This window comes from Prunus mume, linkage group LG6, assembly GCF_029339155.1.
Source record: "Prunus mume cultivar Tortuosa linkage group LG6, ASM2933915v1, whole genome shotgun sequence".
Taxonomy (NCBI): domain Eukaryota; kingdom Viridiplantae; phylum Streptophyta; class Magnoliopsida; order Rosales; family Rosaceae; genus Prunus; species Prunus mume.
In genome coordinates, this window is record NC_142703.1 from 7,219,865 (window position 1) to 7,233,395 (window position 13,531).

Consider the following 13,531-nt stretch of genomic DNA (forward strand, 5'->3'; position numbering starts at 1 on the left):
TGGACCTTTATTTTCAGGCAACTCTGTCTATATCCTCCACAACATTTGTTTTGTTCAATGGCCCAATCTTTTTTGTTTTTTTTACCCTGCTGAAAAACTTGAAAACATTTGCTTCTTTCGATGTATGACTAATGACATGTTTTAGTGCAAAAACCAGATTGTATGTATAGACAAGTTGGTGGGTTAAGGGTTACGATCCATCCAGCTCAGGATGAGCGCAGGAGCGGCTGCGGCTGATATTTTAATCCCACCCAACAACAAAAACGTCGTCACGACTCACGAGATAGGATCTAAATTGTCAATTCAATCAATTTGTCTCTCCATTTACTTATATAATTATTTTAATATGTGGTCACGACATATGGATATGTTTGTGAGAAGATAACTGTTTTGCCATGCTCCTCTTCTTCTGGTTATGTTCCCAAAAGTGATAGATAGTATCACTTCCAAGAGAAGGAAAGCCAAAGACGACAATATGTAGTTGTTGTCTGGGCTTAGCCTTCTTTGTTACCATAAAAAAAAAAAGAAAAAAAAGAAAAAAAAAGCCAACGACGACATATTAGGAGAATTTGATTATCATGGACAAAAGGGTTGCCCAGTTTACTTTCTACAAAATGTAGACGCAAGATGGGGATTCTTATTGTTAATTAAGCTGAGAATTGGGATAAAAAAAAGAAGAAGAAGAAGAGTTCACAAGCAAGGCTAAATAATTTATAAATATGTTGTGATTTGCAACTTTTGTACCTTTGAGCAATTTTTGGTGTGTATTTTCAATAAAAAAATTTGTTGAAAGCATGCCATATTCTCCGACTCTGGCCATGCTATCTTGTGTAGACAATGGAATGACACGTAGTAATTGAAATCAAATGAGGCTATACCTGTCATTTTACATGTATTTGTAGCTACGTAGTCAATTCTCTCAAGAATATTGTAATTTTAAAAGGCCAGACGAGTACATGGATTATGATTATCTGTTATTTTTTAACAAGTAACAACCCACTTTCCCAATTAGCAACTGCTCTGCTTTAGCATCGCCTTCTCACATCACATCACATATCGAACACTCTCAAATCTGCAAGTTTTCTGCACATGCCTTGCTATATTTCCCAATTGTTTTCCAAATCTCACCCAACACTCATTGACTTCTCTCTCAGGAAGCTTATCTTCCCCCCACTCTCTCAGTCCAAGTGAGAAACTGTGAGAGACTGGGTTATGGAGAGGCAGAGAAGTTTCTCCTTCAAACCCACTAGATTCTTAGTATTTTCTTTTACCATCTCTTCCTCTGTCATCTTTCTCACTTTCGTTACCATTTGGCTCATCAAAACAACTCCTTCAGTACCCCAAGAAACCCGTCTCCAGTTCAACACATCCTCACTCGTTTTGGGTTTCAAACCCATAGCTGTTCACACATTGACTGGTTTCAGTAGGAATTTTTCAGTAAATGGTCTTAAAGATTCGATCTTGAAGGGTACCCGTTTGAGCAAACCTGAAAATGCTTCTGGGTTTTCTGGGATTTCACTTATTAGTGGGTTACAGTTACAGAGGAAGGAGAACGAATCCCAAGTGGCCGAACACGAAGAGGAAAAAGGCGGTGAGTCTGATGGTAATTTCACAACAATTGAACACAGTGCACCTACTACAATCCTGCTCGTGAACGTTGAGAGGACTGAAGAGAAAAATGCTGCATTGAATAAGACTGAAGTCACAAGTAAAAGGAGGATTGATGAGAAGAAGACTAGAGGAACTTCATTTGAAAATACTCAAATTTTAAGTGGCGGGCAGGTTGAGAACAAGAGAGTGAGAGGATGCGATTTTACCAGAGGGAGGTGGGTCTACGATGAGAGCTATCCATTGTACACAAACGGTTCCTGTCCTTTTATAGATGAAGGTTTTAATTGTCAGGGTAATGGAAGATTAGATAAAGACTACATGAAGTTGAGATGGCAACCACAAGATTGTGACATTCCAAGGTAATTGCTCCTCCAATATTTTTATTTATTTGAAAAACCAATTCTAGCCATGTATGTATGATGAATTCTATAAGATTGCTATTTTGGTCTGTACATAATGTAGTTAGATTGCAGTTATGATTCTTGAACTACTGTATCATAGGTTTAATGCAACAAAAATGCTGGAACTGATCAGAGGGAAAAGACTAGTTTTTGTGGGCGATTCAATCAATAGGAATCAATGGGAATCCATGCTGTGCATGTTAATGGGAGCTATCAAAGATCCAAATAGGGTCTATGAGACGCATAGGCGCAGAATCACCAAAGAGAAGGGGGATTATAGTTTCAAATTTGTGGTAATTCTTCACAGTTGTTCTCTATTGTTGTTTCATTTGCAGGTTACTCAGTATTTAATTTCTGAAGAAGTTTTTTTTTACAGGATTACAAATGTACAGTTGAATATTATGTGTCCCATTTCTTGGTTCATGAAGGCAAGGCAAGAGTAGGGCAGAAGCGGGTGCAAACTTTGCGAATTGATTCCATTGATCACGGCTCATCTAGATGGAGAGGAGCTGATATTTTGGTATTCAACACCGCACATTGGTGGTCTCATTACAAAACTAAGGCTGGGTCAGTTCCATTACTGAATTATTACTCGTTTTGAAGTCTGATGATGGATTAAAACTACAAAGTGACATGTTCACGGAATACAAGGGATACATCTCATATAATTAGATATTTCTTGAATTGGAACCCTGACATTTGGAGCTTATAACAGGATTAATTACTATCAGGAAGGGGGCCAAATTCATCCACAGCTTGATGTTTCCACAGCTTTCAGAAAAGCTTTGATGACCTGGGCATCATGGGTTGATAAACGCATCAATCCACGGAAAACCCAAGTTTTCTTTCGAAGTTCAGCACCATCCCATTTCAGGTTTGCCTGTATTCATGTTGCATAAGATTCTTATATGGCAATGTCGAACTTCTGCATGGTAGTTGCTGAGTGGTTTGTAACTGATTGAACAGGGGAGGTCAATGGAATTCAGGCGGGAGTTGTAAAGAAGCAACTCAACCGCTTCAAACTTCAAGCTCCTCTCATTCTGAGAAAAATGTAATTGCAGAGGAGGTCATAAAGCAGATGAAAACTCGTGTGACTTTCTTGAACATAACTGGCTTGTCAGAATATAGAATTGATGGTCATCCATCTATACATGGAAGAAAATCAGGGAAACACTCCTCTTCAGGCATTCAAGATTGTAGTCATTGGTGTCTTCCTGGCATTCCTGATCTCTGGAATGAATTGTTGTATGCTCATTTGCAGTAACTGAAGGTAAACAGATTTGTTATTATAAATCTTTTATCTAACTTGTAAATAATTATTTCATCGTTTGTTCAGTGAGCTGGCTTACTGGCTGGCTTATAATTTTGGTTTATATATAATTCTTTGAGGGCTACCTGGGAATGCAAGTGAAATTTCATGATTGTTTAGGACTGTAACATTATGTTTTGGTCATGTATATTGGTTGGTCACAGCAGCAACCGCGAAGGATGGGAAGGTGCATATATATCTCAAACTCAACCACATGCTTGGCATGGGATGGGATAAGCCTAATTTAGTAGAAGGCATGTTGTTTTTGTTGAGGTAGGCAGTCTTTTCTGGTTGAAAGTTGGAATGGACTACCACCACCATCATGCATTCATATTCATAGGTAGATTAATTAGATGTTGAACTTGGGAATTTTAATTTGATTTTATGGATCAGTAAACCACTCGTTTTATAATGGGCTAGTTCACCTGGGCTGTCCTGTTGACCACTAAATGAGGCTTTTAAGCTCTGAATTGTAAAATTGGGCTACATTCTTGTCTAAAATTTCTGTCTGGGCTTTAGTGGATCTCTTTTTTCTGGTCGTGGGCTCAATTTTCATGCATTGGTCTACACCATTTGTTTAATGGCCCGAAGTTTTCTCTCTCTCTCTCCGAAAGGAAAAGGAAAGAATACAAACTACAAAACACTAGTTAGACTAGACCAGGCCACGACATATGATATTATTCCCAACACAAACAAAAGAGAAAAGGGCACGATCCATACAGCTGAGCTGAGCAAGATTCATATTATTCCCAACAGAAACTGAGCAAGATTGATAGATGCTATCCTGCCAGTGCCATGCCCTCTTGATCATAACCATTCTACTCTATCAGATATTTTGATATGATTTTGCCATGTCTGATGTCTCCAGGAATTTTCCTGTGGCAAAATCAAGAGGCTCTCAAACATTGATTTTGAAGAGAAGGACCTTATATATTAATTAATTAATTACCAAAACTTGTAATTTCTAATAACCAGTTCAAGCTAGCTAAGATGCACACCACTTAGCTTTGCCTTCTGAGAAGCATTTTGTCGAACATCCTTCCCCTCCTCGCCAGAAAATGAGGATTTGAATGTCATTATGATGCCTGAATTCCAAGTTCTTTGTTTGTGGTTAATTAATAAGTGGTTACTATTCAATCTGCATGGAAATTGGAACGAATGGTCTTCCTTTCATTCCCTGACGTTAAGTGAAAGGGCAAAAGAAGCCAATTCATGCACATGCCAAAATTGTCATGCACGCAGCAACACACGCACCTCATCCGCTTCCTACAACGCTATCTAAACCAACCCATGTAACATTCACCATTCTCAACTAAGCCTTGAGCTTCCAACAATGATGTAAAATAATGAAAGACAAATAGATGGTTTTTATTTTATGAACAACCCACCACACACATTCCCAATTAGCAAAACAACTGCTCTGCTTTAGCAAATTAGTCAGTACTTACTCCCTACTCACTTTTTCTGCAAGTTTGCTGTACAAGCCAAGCCAAGCCTTGCTACTTGTTCTGGACTCTCTCAGTCCAAGTGAGAAACTGATCACAAATTATGAAGAGGCAGCCGAGTCTCTTCTTTAAATTTACCACTAGATCCTTGGTATTCTATTTTAGCCTGTCTTCCTCTATCATCTTTCTCACTTTCATAATCATTTGGGTCAACAAAACCACTCCTCCTAATTCAGTGGTGCAGGCCCAAGAAATAGGCAGCTGTCTACAGTTCAACACATCCTCACTCGTTTCGGGTTTCAGACCACCCATAGGCGCTGTGCCTGTTCACACTAATTTGACTGGTAATTTCAATACAAACATTTCAGTTACAGTAAATGGCCCGGAAGAATTGGTCTCCAGTAAGCCTGATGAAAATACTTCTGGCTTTTCTGGGATGAATTCACTTGTTAGTAGTGGGTTACAGACGAAGGAGAACCAATCCCAAGTGCCACGACATGATGAAGAAGACAGAGGCGGTGGTGAGTTGGACGGTAACTTCACAGCAGCGGCACAAAGTACACCTGCAATGTTATTTGACAAGATTGAGATGAAGAGTGAAGAGCAAAATACTCTTTGGAACAAGACTGAAGACAAAAATACTCCATTGAACAAGACTGAAGAGCAAAATGCTGCTTCTGGCTTTTCTGGGGTTAATTCACTTGTTAGTGGGTTACAGGAGAAGGAGAACCAATCCCAACTGGCACAACGTGATGAAGAAGACAGGGTTGAGTTAAACTTCACAGCGGTGGCACCGGAAAGTGCACCTGCAATCTTATTTGACAAGATTGAGCTCAGCACCGAAGAGCAAAATGCTCCATTGATGAACAAGAGTGAAGAGCAAACTGCTCAATCGATGACCAAGACTGAAGAGAAAAATGCTCCATCGATGAATATGACTGAAGAGCAAAATGCTTCATTGATGAACAAGACTGAAGAGCAAAGTGCTCAATTGATGACCAAGACTGAAGAGCAAAATGTTCCATTGAGGAATACGACTGAAGAGGAAAATGCTCCATTGTTGAATACGGTTGTTGAGCAATATGCTCCACTGATGAACAAGACTGAAGAGCAAACTGCTCCATTAACGAACAAGACAGAAGTGCAAGATGCTCCACTGATGAACATGACTGAAGAGCAAAATGCTGCTTCTGGCTTTTCTGGGATTAATTCACTTGTTAGGAAGGAGAACGAGTCCCAGGTGGCAGAAGTGGCACAAAGTGCACCTGCGGTCTCATTTGACAAGATTGAAATTAAGACTGAAGAACAAAAGGCTCCAGTACCACTGATGAACAAGACTGAAGGGCAAAATGATGCATCGAGTAAAAGGATTGAAGTCATAAGTAGAAGGAGGAGAAGAAAGAACAAGAAAAACAGAGGAACTTCATTTGATCCAAATACTCAAGTTTCAAGTAGCGAAGTCCCCAAGAACAACAGAACGACTTCATTTGATCAAAAGACTCAAGTTTCAAGAAGCGAGATGGTGCAGGCTGAAGACAAGAAAATAATAATAAAAGGAGGATGTGATTTTAGTACAAGAGGGAGGTGGGTGTATGATAAGAGCTATCCCTTGTACACAAATCGTTCATGTCCTTTCATATTTGAAGGTTTTGACTGTCAAGGAAATGGGAGATCAGACAAAGACTACATGAGTTGGAGGTGGCAACCACAAGATTGTGACATTCCAAGGTACTTACTTCCTTGTTCAAATTTTTTAATTACAGTACTGTATCTCTGGCGTGCTATATATAACATTTTATCTATATGATAGGTTCAATGCAACAAAAATGCTGGAACTGTTGAGAGGGAAAAGGCTACTTTATGTGGGCGATTCCATCAATAGGAATCAATTTGAATCCATGGTGTGCATGTTAGTGGGAGATATAAAAGATCCAAATAGGCCCAGAATCAAACATGAGAAGGGGATGTATAGTTTCAGCTTTGTGGTAATAAATAATGAATCTTCATAGTTCTTCTCTTCGCTTTGTTCGCTATTGCTGTCGTTTCATATTTTGGGTCTTCTCATATAATTTGTGATGTAGTTGATCATTGTTTTCAACAGGATTACAAGTGTAAAGTTGAATTTTCCCCATCTGTTTTCTTGGTTGATAAAAGCATGAAAAGAGTACGGAAGAAGCAGGTCCCAACCTTGCGAATAGATTCCATTGATCGCATTTCATATCATTGGAGAGGAGCTGATATTGTGATATTCGACACTGAACATTGGTGGACCGATCAAAAAACTAATGCTGGGTCAGTGAAAACCATCATTATTGAGTATTATAGTGAACTACACTAAGGATAAGCTTTATTAATTTTCAGGACATATAGCTTAGCTAGGCTATAGTAATTAATAAGTAGTAGCTAGCTAGCAGCCTACCAATAATACCGTGCTCATTGTTGTGAGATTGAAATCAATGTGCAGGGTTAATTTCTACCAGGAAGGGGACCAAATTCATCCATATCTTGATGTTTATACAGCCCTCAGAAAAGGTATGATGACCTGGGCATCATGGGTTGATAAACACACCGATCCACGCAAAACCCAAGTTTTCTTTCGAACTTCATCGCCAACACATTTCAGGTTGTTATTATGTGCCTCCAGAATGTGTTGTCATATGCAGCATTTCAGGTTTGTTTTGTTTTCGGGTAACTAATCTTTGATTATATTGAACAGTGGAGGTGCATGGAAATCACGCCGGAGTTGTATAGGAGCTACTGAACCCCTCCTCCGAGATTCAGGAATTGCAAACGAGAAAGATAGAATTGCAGTGGAGGTTATAAAGCAGATGAAAACTCGCGTGACTTTGTTGAACATAACAAGCATGTCAGAGTATAGAATAGATGCTCATCCATCAGGCATTCTAGATTGTAGTCATTGGTGTCTTCCTGGTCTTCCTGATATCTGGAATGAATTGTTGTATCATCATTTGCTCACTAACTGACCAACCAAGACACACAAATTCTTTTCGCAACCGGTTTATGTGTATCAAACTCTTTCAATCATTTTATTATTTTCATTAGTAAGTTCTACGGAATTTGTTTACAGGCACCAAACTCTCTCTCTCTCTCTCTCTCTCTCTCTCTCTCAGCGCTAGCTAATGTATCCAAAAAACAAAACAAAACAAAAGGTTAGCTGGGTAGACTACAAAATAGGGATAATGCTCCTTTCGCCCACTACACCACGAGACATTGGACCACATCACATTCATGATGCATATGTTTTAGTGCAAAAAGAATTGTACTCTCCTGACATGCTCTCTTCATCACAACCATTCCCATCGAATATTTTGAGGGTACAGTATCACTTGCAATTGAAGAAACCAACTACTCATCTAATTTACTACTACTACCACAGCAAGGTGAAATCAGAAGAGGGAACAAACGGTTTGCAAAAGGAGGAGACTGATTATTATGGACGCACATGTCATTTGGATGGAATCTGTTATTGTTTTTTTTTTAATAATTGTGATGGAATACCATTGAATTCCAAGTTGTTTTTTTTTAATAAGTGGTTGCCATTCAATCTTCATGGAACAAATGGTCCAAACCAAAGCATGCAGGGAGGGACGTCTTCCATCCAAAATAGAATATCAGCAGTTTGTGAAATTAAAGGCAAAAGAAGCCAATTCATGCACATGCGCGCCACAACACTAGAATGCACGCAGCAACACACGCACCTCATCCGCTATTACCACATCTAAACCAACCGACCCAAGTAACATTCACCATTCTTCACCACCTCAACTAGTTCAGGCTTCAACATCATCATCATCAGTTGAGGAAGATGGTTTTTTTATGAAGGACCGACCTTCAACAACAATTCTCTGCTTTAGCTAATTAGCAAATTAGCAGCACTGCCTACTTATATACACATATATCAAATACTACTAAATATTACCGAGCTCTCTATTTGACTCTTTTTCAGGAAGAGCATCCTTTGTCACTCTGTTAGTCTAACAACTGAGAAACTGAGTTATGAAGAGGCAGAGAAGTTTCTCTTTTAAACCCACTAGATCCTTAGTAATTTACTTCACCATCTCTTCCTCTATCATCTTTCTCATTTCCATTTTCATTTGGGTCAACAAAACCAATACTCCTTCAGTCCCCCAAGAAACAGCTGTTCAGACTTCGACCAGTAATTGTAATCCAAATATTTCAGTACTAAATGGTCCGGAAGATTCAATCTTGAAGTTGAATGCTACACCCTCCATTCAACCTGAGGAAATTTCTGGGATTAATTCAATTATTAGTAGTGGGTTACAGACGAAGGAGAACCAATCCCAAGTGGCACAACATGATGAAGAAGACAGAGGTGGCGATGAGTTAGATAATGCTAACTTCACAGCAGTGGCACAAAGTACACCGGCTGCAATCTTATTTGACAAGATTGAGATCAGGCCAGAAGAGCAAAATGCCCCATTGATGAACATGACTGAAGAGCAAAATGCTGCTTCTGGCTTTTCTGGGGTTAATTCACTTATTAGTGGATTACAGGGGAAGGAGAACGAATCCCAAGTGGCACAAAATGGTTTACATCATGAAGAAGAAGACAGAGTCAGCGGTGAGTTAGATAGTAACTTCACAGATACTGCACAGAGTGCACCTGCAATCTTATTTGACAAGACTGAGGTCAAGACTGAAGAGCAAAATGCACCATTGATGAACAAGACTAAAGAGAAAAATGCTACTTCTGACCTTTCTGGGATAAATTCACTTACTAGTAGATTACAGAGGTTGGAGAACGAATCCCAAGTGGCACAGAATGGTTTACATCATGATGAAGAAGACAGAGTTGGCGGTGAGTTAGATGGTAACTTCACAACAGTGGCACAAAGTGCACCCCCTGCAATCTTATTTGACAAGATTGAGATGAGGACCGAAGAGCAAAATGCTCCATTGATGAACAAGACTGAAGAGCAAAATGCTGCTTCTGGCTTTTCTGAGATTAATTCGCTTGTTTCTGGATTACAGAGGAAGGAGAATGAATCCCAAGTGGCACAAGATGATTTACATCATGATGAAGAAGACAGAGGCATCGGTGAGTTAGATGGTAACTTCACAGCAGTAGCACAACGTGCACCTGCAATCTTATTTGACAAGATTGAGATAAAGACTGAAGAGCAAAATGCTCCATTTTTGAACAAGGCCGAAGAGCAAAATGCTGCGTTGAGTAAAAACATTGAAGGGAAAAGTAGAAAGAGGAGGGGAAGGAAGAAGAAGACCAGAGCAACTTCATTTGAAAATACTCAAACTTCAAGTAGCAGGTTTGTTGAAGAAAAGAGAATAATAAAAGGAGGATGTGATTTTACAAGAGGGAGGTGGGTCTATGATAAGAGCTATCCGTTGTACACAAATGGTTCTTGTCCTTTCATAGAAAAGAGTTTTAATTGTCTAGGTAATGGAAGATTAGACGAAAACTTCATGAAGTGGAGGTGGCAACCAGAAGATTGTGACATTCCAAGGTACCTAATTAGTTCCTTCTTTAAGCTTGGTATTTAATTTGTCTCAACACAATTAACGTAAGTAGTTAGATTGCAATCTAACAATATACTTTCGGCGTGCTAATGCTATATCTAAAGGTTCGATGCAACAAAAATGCTGGAATTGATGAGAGGGAAAAGGCTAGTTTTTGTGGGAGATTCACTCAATAGGAATCAATGGGAATCCATGGTGTGCATGCTAATGGGAGCTAAAAAAGGGCGCAGAATCACCCAAGGAAAGGCCAAGTATAATTACAACTTTGTGGTAATGAATCTTCGTACTTGTTATCTATTGTCCTTTCATATCCAGTAAATTATGTCGTACTATTTAAACTTATTCTGAAGTGTTTTCTTTTTGTTTCACAGGACTACAAGTGTACAGTTGAATTTTATACGTCCCCTTTCTTGGTTTATCAAGGTATGGCACGAGCAGGGAAGAAGCAGGTGAAAACCTTGCAAATTGATTCCATGGATCGCGCTTCTTCTAAATGGACAGGAGCTGATATTTTGGTATTCAACACAGCACATTGGTGGAACGATCACAAGACGAATGCTGGGTCAGTTGGTTTCATTATTATAATGAACTACTATTAATGAGCTCAATTTTCAGGACCTAGAATGACAGCACGACAGCATGTTCCATCACAGAATATACATACATATAAGTGATATATATAGCTAATAGTGAATTCAAATTTCTTGAATCGGAATATATCCTGACCTGACATTTGGAGCTTATAACTGCAGGATTAATTTCTTCCAGGAAGGCGGCCAAATTCATCCACATCTTGATGTTTCCACAGCTCTCAGAAAAGCTTTGATGACCTGGGCATCATGGGTCGATAATCACGTCAATCCACGCAAAACCCAAGTTTTCTTTCGAAGTTCATCGCCGACGCATTTCAGGTTAATTTGCCTCCCTCCTGGATGTGTTCTTATGCTAACTGCATGTGTAATGTTGATCAACTAGTGCGTGCATATCATTTGCTCAGTGAGTGGTTTGTTGGTTGTAATTCTTCATTCAACTGAACAGGGGAGGCCAATGGAATACAGGCGGGAGTTGTGAGGAAGCCAATGAACCCCTCATCCAACTTTCAGGAATTCCAGAGGAAAAAGATATAATTGCAGAGGAGGTGATAAAGCAGATGAAAACGCCTGTGACTTTGTTGAACATAACAAGCTTGTCAGAATATAGAATAGATGGCCATCCATCTATATACGGGAATCAACGCTCGGGCGTACAAGATTGCAGTCATTGGTGTCTTCCTGGCATTCCTGATGTCTGGAATGAATTATTATATCTTCATTTGCAGTAACTGACACAGTGAACAGCTTTCTGTTCGTCAAATTCTTTCAATGATTTTCACCTCATTTTAAAATAAATATTTTGAGGGCGCAGAGCTGGAACATCCTGTATGCCTCGTTTTAATTTGTTGAACCTCAAGTTTACTTGCAGCATTTATCTGGGGAGCTTTCTGCCATGAACTCAAAATTACTTTACATCTGTAGGATTTTCATGGACCTACAACTCACAGAGGTCCATTCCTTGAAAACTTTTGTAAGTAAAATAGACATACACTTAATGAATATATATATATATTCGCACCCAGCAGCAAAGCATGGGCACTGCCGACTTCTGCATTGGCTCTTTGCACAGTGGCATCCCCTGAACCTATTTTTGCAGCTCTTTGAGCACCTGAAAATGCACGAGTTAGTTGGTCATATAAACATTTTCCAATTCAATTATAGGTTCATTAGTATGCAACTAGTGGAAACTTTTGCAGATGGAAAAACTTCGAGTGAGTACTTCACATAGTGGAGTCATCTAAAAAGTGGGTTATAAGCTGTTTTAGTTAGAATGGACTTGACCAAACTTAATAATCACTTGAAGGAACCAAGCTCAACTTTAGGAAATTAATAGATGCGGGATTCAGGATTGAAGCAATTCACTAAGGCATATAATTCCTCTTCTTTTAGCCAAAGGGCTGAGCGTAGGAATCCTTACCTATTTAACTCATCTCTCCCCCAACATTGATGAAGGAAAGATGAATCCAGTACCTTGTATGAGGCTTTAAGAGATCAAATATACAGGCAAGATGGCACCTTCTACATGTCATGGAATTCACATTTCCTATGGGATAAATTTCGACCACACACAGAGTCACACAAAGCCCAGCACCTATTTATTGTTCATTTTATATAATAAAAAAATAAAACCAACTTACCCGCAGCATGTAAGGGTGTTTCTTATCATATTATTATTATTATTATTATTAGTATCATCATTTTTCTTTACTTATAAGAAACATCCCATAACTAGTTTTATGCATTTCTTCAGATCATCAGTCAAATATTTCGAGGACAATTCCAACATACCTGTTTGTACAAATTTCCTCACGAGAATATTCGGTTGCAAAGATTCATCTTCCTTCTTCACCTCGTCTTTCTCCCTGCAAAATGGAACAAATGAGAGAGCCACACCCTTGGCTGCCGAAGGGTGGTTGGCCAAAGGCCCTTCGATGCTTAAATTAGTTCAATTGAATCGTATAGAAAACAATAGCTAACTAGGGTACGGAGATGTGTTTAAGGTGTAAACCGGGCGGACGGAGCCTTATGTAAATAGAGAGAGAAAGGAGGTGGCTAGGGTTTGAGAGGAATTTTCTGCAGAGTTTCAGTAGAGATTTCAAACGTACCTCAACCCTTGTGTGTGGCTATCCTTTTATAGTGGTCTTGGAGGCTAGGGTTTCAGAGGAATAATTCCGTAGATGGAAGGGAATTATTCCTCCCCTATTTGGAATTGATTTGATTAATTAGGGTAAATCAAATCCCGTAGGTATCAAATCAAATCCTAATTTAATTAGGTAACTACTCATTTAATTGGGAATTGTGGTAGGAATCAAATCAATTTTCAACCTAATTAGGTAACGTTCCATTTAATTGAGTAATCCCCAATTAAATTGAGTAACTCCTAATTAGGTTGAATAATTCCCAATTAGGTCAAATAATCCCCTAATGGAAGGAATCATTTGACCTAAGGTCTGATTTAATTCGGTTCCCACAATACCCACAGTATTTTTCACAGCAGGTTCCACTATGCTGACAAACAAAAGAGAAAAGGGTACGATCCATACAGCTGAGCTGAGTAAGATTCATATTATTCCCAACACAAACTGAGCAAGTTTGATAGATGCTATCCTGCCAGTGCCATGCCCTCTTGATCATAACCATTCTACTCTATCAGAT

General features: G+C 39.1%; 3 protein-coding genes across 5 annotated transcripts; all 3 read left to right on the forward strand.

Annotated features, from left to right (window-relative positions):
- Positions 1-969: 969 nt before the first annotated feature.
- TBL6 (TRICHOME BIREFRINGENCE-LIKE 6) lies at positions 970-3,718 on the forward strand. 3 transcript variants are annotated; one of them, XM_089054549.1, is made up of 6 exons: positions 970-1,970; positions 2,113-2,305; positions 2,389-2,579; positions 2,728-2,886; positions 2,979-3,282; positions 3,486-3,718. In XM_089054549.1, the coding sequence occupies exons 1-5, from the start codon at positions 1,213-1,215 to the stop codon at positions 3,274-3,276; spliced, it is 1,599 nt and encodes a 532-aa protein (XP_088910675.1). In that variant the 5' UTR covers positions 970-1,212; the 3' UTR covers positions 3,277-3,282; positions 3,486-3,718. The 3 variants fall into 3 exon arrangements, with proteins under 3 accessions (XP_088910675.1, XP_088910674.1, XP_008235216.2); XM_089054548.1 differs by having other exon boundaries at positions 3,489-3,718; XM_008236994.2 differs by lacking the exon at positions 3,486-3,718 and having other exon boundaries at positions 2,979-3,406.
- A 986-nt stretch (positions 3,719-4,704) lies between these two features.
- LOC103334068 (uncharacterized) lies at positions 4,705-7,857 on the forward strand. The gene is made up of 5 exons (XM_008236993.3): positions 4,705-6,494; positions 6,577-6,751; positions 6,868-7,058; positions 7,231-7,389; positions 7,483-7,857. The coding sequence occupies exons 1-5, from the start codon at positions 4,870-4,872 to the stop codon at positions 7,748-7,750; spliced, it is 2,418 nt and encodes an 805-aa protein (XP_008235215.3). The 5' UTR covers positions 4,705-4,869; the 3' UTR covers positions 7,751-7,857.
- A 453-nt stretch (positions 7,858-8,310) lies between these two features.
- LOC103344055 (uncharacterized) lies at positions 8,311-11,766 on the forward strand. The gene is made up of 5 exons (XM_089054547.1): positions 8,311-10,270; positions 10,388-10,553; positions 10,655-10,845; positions 11,036-11,194; positions 11,322-11,766. The coding sequence occupies exons 1-5, from the start codon at positions 8,784-8,786 to the stop codon at positions 11,602-11,604; spliced, it is 2,286 nt and encodes a 761-aa protein (XP_088910673.1). The 5' UTR covers positions 8,311-8,783; the 3' UTR covers positions 11,605-11,766.
- Positions 11,767-13,531: the final 1,765 nt, after the last annotated feature.